Source organism: Gasterosteus aculeatus, chromosome 16 (assembly GCF_964276395.1).
Source record: "Gasterosteus aculeatus chromosome 16, fGasAcu3.hap1.1, whole genome shotgun sequence".
Lineage (NCBI taxonomy): Eukaryota > Metazoa > Chordata > Actinopteri > Perciformes > Gasterosteidae > Gasterosteus > Gasterosteus aculeatus.
This window is the reverse complement of record NC_135704.1, coordinates 18580888-18594008: the sequence shown is the minus strand read 5'-3', so window position 1 is coordinate 18594008 and position 13121 is coordinate 18580888. Positions and strand designations below refer to the sequence as shown.

The 13121-nt window shown below is 44.2% G+C and overlaps 1 protein-coding gene across 3 annotated transcripts in view; it reads right to left on the bottom strand.

Annotated features, from left to right (window-relative positions):
• The window catches only part of LOC120833615 (C-type lectin domain family 4 member E), a 31197-nt gene that overhangs the window by 3619 nt on the left and 14457 nt on the right, over positions 1-13121 (bottom strand). The window contains exons 2-6 of one of the 3 annotated variants that reach the window (XM_078090846.1): positions 8987-11837; positions 8684-8758; positions 8518-8619; positions 8177-8332; positions 7314-7456 (exon numbers count right to left, since the gene is read on the bottom strand). In XM_078090846.1, the coding sequence (XP_077946972.1) occupies positions 7314-7456; positions 8177-8332; positions 8518-8619; positions 8684-8758; positions 8987-9056 (546 nt within the window). In that variant the 5' untranslated portion in view covers positions 9057-11837. Of the gene's footprint in view, positions 1-7313; positions 7457-8176; positions 8345-8517; positions 8620-8683; positions 8759-8986; positions 11838-13121 lie in introns of all 3 variants that reach the window. The other 2 variants (XM_078090845.1, XM_078090848.1) reach the window with 2 other exon arrangements.

The window sequence follows — 13121 nt, the reverse complement described above, 5'->3', positions numbered from 1 at the left end:
GGACTAAAGATGTGAGCCAAGGACTAAAGATGTGTGCCAAGGACTAAAGATGTGTGCCAAGGACTAAAGATGTGAGCCAAGGACTAAAGATGTGTGCCAAGGACTAAAGATGTGTGCCAAGGACTAAAGATGTGTGCCAAGGACTAAAGATGTGAGCCAAGGACTAAAGATGTGTGCCAAGGACTAAAGATGTGTGCCAAGGACTAAAGATGTGAGCCAAGGACTAAATATGTGAGCCAAGGACTAAAGATGTGTGCCAAGGACTAAAGATGTGAGCCAAGGACTAAAGATGTGAGCCAAGGACTAAAGATGTGTGCCAAGGACTGAAGATGTGTGCCAAGGACTAAAGATGTGTGCCAAGGACTAAAGATGTGAGCCAAGGACTATATATGTGAGCCAAGGACTAAATATGTGAGCCAAGGACTAAAGATGTGTGCCAAGGACTAAATATGTGAGCCAAGGACTAAAGATGTGTGCCAAGGACTAAATATGTGAGCCAAGGACTAAAGATGTGAGCCAAGGACTAAAGATGTGTGCCAAGGACTAAAGATGTGTGCCAAGGACTAAATATGTGAGCCAAGGACTAAAGATGTGAGCCAAGGACTAAAGATGTGTGCCAAGGACTAAAGATGTGAGCCAAGGACTAAATATGTGTGCCAAGGACTAAATATGTGAGCCAAGGACTGAAGATGTGTGCCAAGGACTAAATATGTGTGCCAAGGACTAAATATGTGAGCCAAGGACTAAAGATGTGAGCCAAGGATTAAATATGTGTGCCAAGGACTAAATATGTGAGCCAAGGACTAAAGATGTGTGCCAAGGACTAAAGATGTGTGCCAAGGACTAAATATGTGAGCCAAGGACTAAACATGTGAGCCAAGGACTAAAGATGTGAGCCAAGGGCTAAAGATGTGAGCCAAGGACTAAAGATGTGTGCCAAGGACTAAAGATGTGTGCCAAGGACTAAAGATGTGAGCCAAGGACTATATATGTGAGCCAAGGACTAAATATGTTAGCCAAGGACTAAAGATGTGTGCCAAGGACTAAAGATGTGTGCCAAGGACTAAATATGTGAGCCAAGGACTATATATGTGTGCCAAGGACTAAAGATGTGAGCCAAGGACTAAAGATGTGTGCCACGGACTAAAGATGTGAGCCAAGGACTAAAGATGTGTGCCAAGGACTAAAGATGTGAGCCAAGGACTAAAGATGTGTGCCAAGGACTAAAGATGTGAGCCAAGGACTAAAGATGTGTGCCAAGGACTAAAGATGTGAGCCAAGGACTAAAGATGTGTGCCAAGGACTAAAGATGTGTGCCAAGGACTATATATGTGAGCCAAGGACTAAATATGTGAGCCAAGGACTAAATATGTGTGCCAAGGACTAAATATGTGAGCCAAGGACTAAAGATGTGTGCCAAGGACTAAAGATGTGTGCCAAGGACTAAAGATGTGAGCCAAGGTCTAAAGATGTGAGCCAAGGACTAAAGATGTGAGCCAAGGACTAAAGATGTGAGCCAAGGACTAAAGATGTGTGCCAAGGACTAAAGATGTGAGCCAAGGACTAAAGATGTGTGCCAAGGACTAAAGATGTGAGCCAAGGACTATATATGTGAGCCAGGGACTAAATATGTGAGCCAAGGACTAAAGATGTGTGCCAAGGACTAAATATGTGAGCCAAGGACTAAAGATGTGAGCCAAGGACTAAAGATGTGAGCCAAGGATTAAATATGTGAGCCAAGGACTAAAGATGTGTGCCAAGGACTAAAGATTTGTGCCAAGGACTAAAGATGTGAGCCAAGGACTAAAGATGTGAGCCAAGGACTAAAGATGTGTGCCAAGGACTAAAGATGTGAGCCAAGGACTATATATGTGAGCCAAGGACTAAAGATGTGTGCCAAGGACTAAAGATGTGTGCCAAGGACTAAAGATGTGAGCCAAGGACTAAAGATGTGTGCCAAGGACTATATATGTGAGCCAAGGACTAAATATGTGAGCCAAGGACTAAATATGTGAGCCAAGGACTAAAGATGTGTGCCAAGGACTATATATGTGAGCCAAGGACTAAATATGTGAGCCAAGGACTAAATATGTGAGCCAAGGACTAAAGATGTGTGCCAAGGACTAAAGATGTGTGCCAAGGACTAAAGATGTGAGCCAAGGACTAAAGATGTGAGCCAAGGACTAAAGATGTGTGCCAAGGACTAAAGATGTGAGCCAAGGACTAAAGATGTGTGCCAAGGACTAAAGATGTGAGCCAAGGACTACATATGTGAGCCAAGGACTAAAGATGTGTGCCAAGGACTAAATATGTGAGCCAAGGTCTAAAGATGTGTGCCAAGGACTAAATATGTGAGCCAAGGACTAAAGATGTGTGCCAAGGACTAAAGATGTGAGCCAAGGACTAAAGATGTGAGCCAAGGACTAAAGATGTGTGCCAAGGACTAAAGATGTGAGCCAAGGACTAAAGATGTGAGCCAAGGACTAAAGATGTGTGCCAAGGACTAAATATGTGAGCCAAGGACTAAAGATGTGAGCCAAGGACTAAATATGTGAGCCAAGGACTAAAGATGTGTGCCAAGGACTAAAGATGTGAGCCAAGGACTAAATATGTGAGCCAAGGACTAAAGATGTGTGCCAAGGACTAAAGATGTGAGCCAAGGACTAAATATGTGAGCCAAGGACTAAAGATGTGTGCCAAGGACTAAATATGTGTGCCAAGGACTAAATATGTGAGCCAAGGACTAAAGATGTGTGCCAAGGACTAAAGATGTGTGCCAAGGACTAAAGATGTGAGCCAAGGTCTAAAGATGTGAGCCAAGGACTAAAGATGTGAGCCAAGGACTAAAGATGTGAGCCAAGGACTAAAGATGTGTGCCAAGGACTAAAGATGTGAGCCAAGGACTATATATGTGTGCCAAGGACTAAAGATGTGAGCCAAGGACTAAAGATGTGTGCCAAGGACTAAAGATGTGAGCCAAGGACTAAAGATGTGTGCCAAGGACTAAAGATGTGTGCCAAGGACTAAAGATGTGAGCCAAGGTCTAAAGATGTGAGCCAAGGACTAAAGATGTGAGCCAAGGACTAAAGATGTGAGCCAAGGACTAAAGATGTGTGCCAAGGACTAAAGATGTGAGCCAAGGACTATATATGTGTGCCAAGGAGTAAAGATGTGAGCCAAGGACTAAAGATGTGTGCCAAGGACTAAAGATGTGAGCCAAGGACTAAAGATGTGTGCCAAGGACTAAAGATGTGTGCCAAGGACTAAAGATGTGAGCCAAGGTCTAAAGATGTGAGCCAAGGACTAAAGATGTGAGCCAAGGACTAAAGATGTGAGCCAAGGACTAAAGATGTGTGCCAAGGACTAAAGATGTGAGCCAAGGACTAAAGATGTGTGCCAAGGACTAAAGATGTGAGCCAAGGACTATATATGTGAGCCAAGGACTAAATATGTGAGCCAAGGACTAAAGATGTGTGCCAAGGACTAAAGATGTGAGCCAAGGACTAAAGATGTGAGCCAAGGACTAAAGATGTGAGCCAAGGATTAAATATGTGAGCCAAGGACTAAAGATGTGTGCCAAGGACTAAAGATGTGTGCCAAGGACTAAAGATGTGAGCCAAGGACTAAAGATGTGAGCCAAGGACTAAAGATGTGTGCCAAGGACTAAAGATGTGAGCCAAGGACTATATATGTGAGCCAAGGACTAAAGATGTGTGCCAAGGACTAAAGATGTGAGCCAAGGACTAAATATGTGAGCCAAGGACTAAAGATGTGTGCCAAGGACTAAATATGTGAGCCAAGGTCTAAAGATGTGTGCCAAGGACTAAATATGTGAGCCAAGGACTAAAGATGTGTGCCAAGGACTAAAGATGTGAGCCAAGGACTAAAGATGTGTGCCAAGGACTAAAGATGTGAGCCAAGGACTAAAGATGTGAGCCAAGGACTAAAGATGTGTGCCAAGGACTAAAGATGTGTGCCAAGGACTAAATATGTGAGCCAAGGACTAAAGATGTGTGCCAAGGACTAAAGATGTGAGCCAAGGACTAAAGATGTGTGCCAAGGACTAAAGATGTGAGCCAAGGACTAAAGATGTGAGCCAAGGACTAAAGATGTGTGCCAAGGACTAAAGATGTGTGCCAAGGACTAAATATGTGAGCCAAGGACTAAAGATGTGAGCCAAGGACTAAATATGTGAGCCAAGGACTAAAGATTTGTGCCAAGGACTAAATATGTGAGCCAAGGACTAAAGATGTGAGCCAAGGACTAAATATGTGAGCCAAGGACTAAAGATGTGTGCCAAGGACTAAAGATGTGAGCCAAGGACTAAATATGTGAGCCAAGGACTAAAGATGTGTGCCAAGGACTAAAGATGTGTGCCAAGGATTAAATATGTGAGCCAAGGACTAAAGATGTGTGCCAAGGACTAAAGATGTGTGCCAAGGACTAAAGATGTGAGCCAAGGACTAAAGATGTGTGCCAAGGACTAAAGATGTGAGCCAAGGACTAAAGATGTGAGCCAAGGACTAAAGATGTGAGCCAAGGACTATATATGTGAGCCAAGGACTAAAGATGTGTGCCAAGGACTAAAGATGTGTGCCAAGGACTAAAGATGTGAGCCAAGGACTAAATATGTGTGCCAAGGACTAAAGATGTGAGCCAAGGACTATATATGTGAGCCAAGGACTAAATATGTGAGCCAAGGACTAAAGATGTGAGCCAAGGACTAAAGATGTGTGCCAAGGACTAAAGATGTGAGCCAAGGACTAAAGATGTGAGCCACGGACTAAAGATGTGTGCCAAGGACTCAAGATGTGTGCCAAGGACTATATATGTGAGCCAAGGACTAAATATGTGAGCCAAGGACTAAATATGTGTGCCAAGGACTAAAGATGTGAGCCAAGGACTAAAGATGTGTGCCAAGGACTAAAGATGTGTGCCAAGGACTATAGATGTGAGCCAAGGACTAAAGATGTGAGCCAAGGACTAAAGATGTGTGCCAAGGACTAAAGATGTGAGCCAAGGACTAAAGATGTGAGCCAAGGACTAAAGATGTGAGCCAAGGACTAAAGATGTGTGCCAAGGACTAAAGATGTGAGCCAAGGACTAAAGATGTGTGCCAAGGACTAAAGATGTGAGCCCAGGACTAAATATGTGAGCCAAGGACTAAATATGTGAGCCAAGGACTAAAGATGTGTGCCAAGGACTAAAGATGTGAGCCAAGGACTAAATATGTGTGCCAAGGACTAAAGAGGTGAGCCAAGGACTAAAGATGTGTGCCAAGGACTAAAGATGTGTGCCAAGGACTAAAGATGTGAGCCAAGGACTAAAGATGTGTGCCAAGGACTAAATATGTGTGCCAAGGACTAAATATGTGAGCCAAGGACTAAATATGTGTGCCAAGGACTAAAGATGTGAGCTAAGGACTAAAGATGTGAGCCCAGGACTAAATATGTGAGCCAAGGACTAAAGATGTGTGCCAAGGACTAAAGATGTGAGCCAAGGACTAAAGATGTGAGCCAAGGACTAAAGATGTGTGCCAAGGACTAAAGATGTGAGCCAAGGACTAAAGATGTGTGCCAAGGACTAAATATGTGAGCCAAGGACTAAAGATGTGAGCCAAGGACTAAATATGTGTGCCAAGGACTAAAGATGTGTGCCAAGGACTAAATATGTGAGCCAAGGACTAAATATGTGAGCCAAGGACTAAAGATGTGAGCCAAGGACTAAAGATGTGTGCTAAGGACTAAATATGTGAGCCAAGGACTAAAGATGTGTGCCAAGGACTAAATATGTGAGCCAAGGACTAAAGATGTGAGCCAAGGACTAAAGATGTGTGCCAAGGAGTAAAGATGTGAGCCAAGGACTAAATATGTGTGCCAAGGACTAAATATGTGAGCCAAGGACTAAAGATGTGTGCCAAGGACTAAAGATGTGTGCCAAGGACTAAATATGTGAGCCAAGGACTAAAGATGTGTGCCAAGGACTAAATATGTGAGCCAAGGACTAAATATGTGAGCCAAGGACTAAAGATGTGAGGCAAGGACTAAAGATATGAGCCAAGGACTAAAGATGTGTGCCAAGGACTAAAGATGTGTGCCAAGGACTAAATATGTGAGCGAAGGACTAAAGATGTGTGCCAAGGACTAAATATGTGAGCCAAGGACTAAATATGTGAGCCAAGGACTAAAGATGTGAGGCAAGGACTAAAGATATGAGCCAAGGACAGTACGGCAAATAGTGCCTTTATATACAGGTTATAAAAACCGTGCCTCTTGCCATACAGACATCTGTGGGATGCAGTGTTAATTTTGGCAGCTATTTTTGATTTAGTCTTAGTCGTTAGACAAAAAATGCATATTAGTTTTAGTCACATTTAGTCATTTTAATCCTTCTTAGTTTTAGTCGACGAAAACTAGACTAAAATGTAATTAGTTTTAGTCTAGTTTTAGTCACATTTAATAGTCATATTAAGCTCCTTTTCTTCCCTTCTCAGGCCCAGGGACCCCTGTGTTGTGTCTACAACTGCATAATAGTCTAGCTTGCAGTACTTGGTTGTCCATCAGATGTCCCTCCTAGGACAGGTCTATAGATGTCCCTCCTAGGACAGGTCTATAGCAGCGGTCGGCAAACTTTTTGACTCGCGGGCCACAACGGGTTGTAAAATGTGACGGAGGAGCCGGACCAAGAACAAGTGTTTGTGTGCGCTCATATAAATGACATGTGAAAAATCATTACATGAAAGGATTTGGATTTTAACAAATAGCAAAGCATTTATTTGCAAGGCAATTTAACAAATTGGCAAAGGTGTAACAACTTCATGAGGACCAGGGACCTAAACGCAACACTTTGTTGTCTTTGTCTGTTTACTTGCAATGCTTTTGACACTTCATGGTCCTTTATTGTTTCCACTGTCCCAACTAAAGACCCCTTAACGTCCTTCAATCGGTGCAATACATTATTTTCTTGGCTTCAGAACCTGCAATGAGTTTATTACGTTAGACGCGTTTGTGACGGAGCGTCTCATCCAGCCGAGGAAACGCTGCGTGCCGTCGCCAGAGAACAGAGCAGAAAGGTCCGACGGTCTTTAAACGTGTCTTCGTGTTTCTGTGAAGCAGCGCGGCTTCAGCCTGCTAACAGGCAGCTAACAGGCAGCTAACAGTCAGCTAACCCGAGACAGCTGAGCTAAACTAACGAAGCCGAAGCGTAAAATAGTCGTCGCGGTCCGCAGTCGGTGCACAAGAACCACCGCTGCAGCGCTGCGCGCGTCCTGGGTTGGTGGATGACGTCATCATGACGCGTTAATAACCACCTACCTGTTCTTCAAGTGAGTTTATGATCACCAGAGCTGCTCCTTGGTCTCCACAGTCCTTTTTGCCAATTTCCCAGGAACCATCCCGTGTAGAGAGAAGATAACAGGAGGGACCGAACATCCTCCACCCCTCAGGACACGTTTTCTCTGTCAAAAGAAGGAACATTTAAGGTCACACGAGAGTCCTAAAATGAGGACATTGTGGGTGTTTTTGACTTTCCATTTCTAATTTTAGAAATCCTGTTCTGCATCTCTGTGTCCAACGTGCATCACTTCTTACTACCAAGACACAATTACACATTGTTACTCTGGTTGTTTTAAATAACTTAATAAAATTCCTACGCATTAAATCATACGCATTATTATTTGATATGTACATATATTATATTATACTGAATTGCCTGTGAGGATGACAAAAATAAGAAGAGTCAGTTGCTGGTTTTTTTCATGTTCATGTGAATGAATATTAAATATTTAACTGTAGTAATGTGTTTTCGATGCCTTGTTTTGTATTAGAACAACCTGGTATGTTTCTGAAATGTATTCGATTGCGCTAGAACATTTTCCACCAGCCGCCTTTGCTCAGTTCCCTAATTTGAAGGTCTGTAAGACTCTTCACACTTGACTACAACAATTATTTATTGTATGAAAGGACTTCAGGAAGCAGTTGAAGTGAAGAGATAAAAGCCATAATTAAATCATAAAATTTGGACACTTTGACACAGCTCTAAAATAGACTCACTCGAACTTGGAGGAAAGGGTCAAATGTACAGTTGTGTGGTATGTTTAATAAAGCTTGGACAACAGACTGTAGACCAGATATAATATCTCTATAAAAGAAATAAACTCTGCATAAGCAGCACTCACTCTGTTTGCACAAGAGCTGAAGTCCGTCCTTCTCTTGGGTCAGTGCAGTGAAGTTGTCCTTCAGCTGGTCTCTCTCTGCAGACACTGAGGACAGCTTGTCTCCACTGACCTGGAGACGCTCCGTCAGGTTGGCTTTGATGGAGGAGAGTTCAGCAGCTGATGCATGCACTGAGTCATGAAGACATGAAGACATGATTCAATACATCACTGTTGTGTTCTATATTACAGAAACATCCCATCATCTTATCACAGGAAATAATAAAGATACTGAGCAAATGTTGTCATGACAACCAGCAACCTGAACTCTCTCAAATCTCAGGTTGGATGAAGACCAGACTCACTGAGGACACCGAGACAGACGAGTCCAGCCAGCAGGAGGATACTGAGCAGCCCCAGAGAGACGGCAACAGCCACATGAGGTCTGCTCCTTGGGCTGCTGGGACCTGGACACATGAAGACCAGTCAGCACGCTGGTCAGGAGAAGATGCACAGACTGATCATTCTTACCTGGGGCAGGTGTTGAAGGTCTTATGGAAACCTGAGACTTGTCGTATTCAACGTTGGCGTAGACTTCGTCCATCGCTGTGAAGACAACCAGCTGTCAAATGATGAACGCGACGTTGCTTTCAGCTCATGAATAGTGACTTTTGAGGAAGGATCAGTTTTCAGAGGTGCGAAAAGCCAAATATGTACATAAAATACAGCAGCTGCAATGAAGTCTGCTCACTGTCTCACAGTTCAGACCAGTGAACACAGGGATCAATGCAATAAACACACTTTATGTAACTACACATCAGTTCACACTCTCACCTGTCTGATTAGTCCTTGGGATGGAGTTGACAGGTTTATCACATTCTACATTTGCATATAAATCCTCCATCACTGTTGAGATTGGAGGCTATTTCCTAGAGGATCAGAGCTGCAGCATCAACTGACACCAACAAGAGGAAACTGTTTTTAAGCAATAAGGTACGAGAAGCTGTACTTTATCGTCAGGGACAACGCCCCCGAAGTGTTACATTACATCACGTTTCATTTAGCTGGCGCTTTTATCCAAAGCGACTTACAGTAAGCGCATTCAACCATAAGGGTACAAACTCAGAAGAACAAGAAAGAGAAAGTGCAATTTCCTCAAAAAGCCAATTTACAACTTGTTATAGATAAGTGCCGTTATAAGTAAAATTTAAGTGCTTCAATTTGTTAGTCTTTTAGTGGAGGTAGAGTCTGAAGAGGTGTGTCTTTAGTATGAAGGCTCTCTGTGGTCCTTACAGTATGTCATCACAGAGCTATCGGAGCAAGGCCACATTATTGCAACATTATTGAAGATAAAGTACTGCCTCAGGTCAATTATGTCTTTTATAATACGGTTACCAGCGAAATTATGAATAGTAAGTAAATAGCTGCCTTTCAGCACAAAAAAGTTGTAGCCCCCAAAGGTTGCGTATCGCATTTCAGAAGTCTAGAGGAAATTAGTCCCCGTAGGTGCACGTAAACAGCATTGGGTCTCCTTGCAAGATCTCGCACCATCTCATTCATTCACATCCTCATGACGTCCACCTTAATTATTCGGTTGCGAAAGCTTGCATTGCCCCAAACTGATCACTTGTGGGATTTCTGGTCTCTTTTCGGCGATCGCCACCGAGCTAAAAGCTGAAATGTCAACTAACGGTTGCGCAAAATCTAACCTGCTACTTTGAGTGCGCAGTGATACTGATACTGTACATTATCACTCAATCATGTACCCACCGTGACTGTCAACCAATCAGAACGATGGATTGAAGATAGAAGAGAAAGTCACAAGTTGCTTTGCTGGCTCTGAAGTTCATTTTTGTTTCGTTTCAGTCTCGTGTTGTTTGTGTGACAAACGGTTAGTATATAAATGGCACCTTTTTGGGGGAAGGTGTGAAAATGTGCGTGTATGTGCATGATAGTTCCCCCATTTTCTAACAGTAGTATATAAGTGGCCCCTTTCCGGCGGAAGGTGTGAAAATGTGCCTGACAGTTGGGCATTTCCTGTTATTTTATTTTTTTAAATATACTGTCTGCTGTCATTTTAACCCCTCCATTCCTCCTCTGAACACCTATCATGAAGGGACGCCATGGTGTCTTCCACCTGTTGGTAAGAAAGGATGGAATACAAAGCCCAAAGGGAAACATGAACATCGCTTATGTGACAAAACCTTCAGAATGCAAATAATTTCAATTTAGTAAAAGAGGCCTTTACTTTTCACTGTCTTACTGAGACGAATGGGGGACAGGAGACAGCCGTGAGGTGAGTTCAATAGTTTATTGACACGATAATTGAAGCTGGTGGGATCCTGACACTTACGTCCTACGATCAGTGCAATGCATCATCTTCTTGGCTGCATCATAAACCAGCCGTTCTCGACTGAACCTCCATGTTTCGTTGCACAGTCTTTTGTTTTTTCTTTGTCTCTTCTTCATTTCAGGTTTCACCGCCAGTTTTTCCTCTTTTGTGTCGTCCCTCCAGCTTTCCTACACCTGCATGTGACACCACATCCTCGCCTCGCACGGAGCAGGTCTCAAGTGGCGCTGAACAGGGGCGTGTCCAGACATTTTTGATAGGGGTGGCACCAATGGGGCACTGACGTATGCAGGGGGGGCATGAAGTGTGAGCAGGAGCGCCTGCGCAGACATATACACTCGCGTATGCACACACACACCCACACCCAGGTGTCGGCATAGCATTAATTTACCATTTTGGTTCACCTGTAGGTTTGTCGATCAAACTTCTTCTTGGCGCCTTTTTTTTTGCAGGCTACATAGAGAAGGAACTGCAACTCTAAACAAGAGTGCAGTTGACATTCAGGGCCGTGGCCCGCCTCTGACTGGGCATATAGCCAATCATATTTTAAGATATTGGGGTGGCACTTGGGGGGGGCAATCAGATTTCAGGGGTGGCCCGTGCCACCCTAGGCCACTCCCTGAACACGCACACAGTGGCGCTGAACGCTCTGGAGCGGATTCAGCTGGCTAGCTAAACAGAGACAGCTAAGCTAAGGAAGTGCGCACTCACGCCGTCACGGCCCGTAGTCGGCTCACAAGAACCACCGCTGCCACCAACGTGGCCGAGCGTTATGGAGCTTAAGCGGTAGTTCTAGAAGGAAGACGTGTCATTTCAGTGCGAAACCGACCCTCCTCCACCTCCAGGCGCCTCCAGCAGCTATCAGGCATTGTTCACTCGTCCACTCGTTTTCATCAACTCCCTTCTTCACCACCACCACCAGTGTCTGGACTCCAGAGGGGGATTCTGGCGAGCAGAACTCAGCATCACGGCCCCTTGATCCTCCCGGTTTAGATTTTGATTTAGGATGTTTAATAAATGTTTCTCAATTCGGACCGAGTCTCTCCTGATTAAACTGGGTTTGTGGATGATGCACAATATTAACCATAAATGTATATAATGGCTGGATGCCACGTCCGCATTGGCCAACGGAGTGGAACGTCCGCACATGGCGGCCATCTTGCTTTCTTCATGGAACAGTTGAGGTGGAGGGGAAGATGTTAGGGTTGGTTTGAGCTGGACACTAGAGCAGACACAGGACGGCAGAGTCGGGGTATAAGTTTCTTTAATAATGAAGATGGTTTACGGGAGAGGGGAAGGTCCGGTGGAGGTGATCAGAGCGGTGGTGGCTGAGTCCTGCAGGCAGAGGAGGGAGAGGATAGAGTACCAAGAGGTACCAAAAACCAGAAAATACAAAACAACTCTTCAGTTAGAAGAAGGCGTAGAGCGGCCGAGATTCACTGGTCGAGGAGTGATCTGGCAAAGAGACCACAACAGTGATGTATTATATCATGTCTTCATGTCTTCATGACTCAGCTGCAGAACTCTCCTCCATCAAAGCCAACCTGACGGAGCGTCTCCAGGTCAGTGGAGACAAGCTGTCCTCAGTGTCTGCAGAGAGAAACCAGCTGAAGGACAACTTCACTGCACTGAAGGACGGACTTCAGCTCTTGTGCAAACAGAGTGAGTGCTGGTCTGTGTGGGTTCTGCTGAGTCATGTTTCTTTAATATATATATATATAACACATCTGCTCTGTGAACCATATGTACAGTTTGTTGGCCCTGTCCAAACTTTAATTTAAACACACCACACAACACACGTATGTACATTTCACTCTGTCTTTCCAGCTCCTGTCATCCCCACCAGATCCCCTCTCTCACCCGTCACCAGGTCCTCATGCCCTTCAACCTGCAGCCCGTCCCCTCATCAGTCCCTCACTATTTACGTCCCCTCACTTACACGTCTGCCAGTCTGATGCGTTATTGTCTGGTTCTCCGGCATGTCCATAGCCTGCCGCCTTTTTCGATAACCGACTATTTGACACTGTGATGGTTTCATCTACCTTAATATTGCACGACTACTTTCCACTAAAGGTTCAGTGCTGAAACGATTTGAATCTAATTTAAAATGTCCTTTGTTGGGGGGAGGATTTTTGATCTGCACATTGTGGGTTTCTCAGAAAAATTGTGTGTGACCTTGTTGGGAAACGTTTAACCTAAGCTCTGTTATTACAGCTGGAACCGATGTACGCTTTTCCTTCTGTTGGCAAATGATTGCCGGGGTCACATTAAGGGAGGGACACGGTGTTTCCAACTGAAACTCCCTTAACCTGCGATCTCCCGATTGGACAACGCAAACCTCTCCGAAGTGTGTTAAAGCTTCTCTTACACCAAGAAGCTTGGTCAGATCTTCCTGCTCCTTTTGGGGGAAGGAACAATCTGCCTCTTTTCAGCTGAATTGCTGTCATTTGACTCCTGTCTGTACTTACGGCTTGTGTTGTATTCTTTATGATTTTTCTGTATTCTAGTTAGTAATAAATACTTAATCACAAGCGAGTTCAAGATACTTTGGATTTCTCAAACCACAAATTTCCACCACAGCCTTCTCTCAGCCTTAAATAATATGTAATGCTTCAGAGG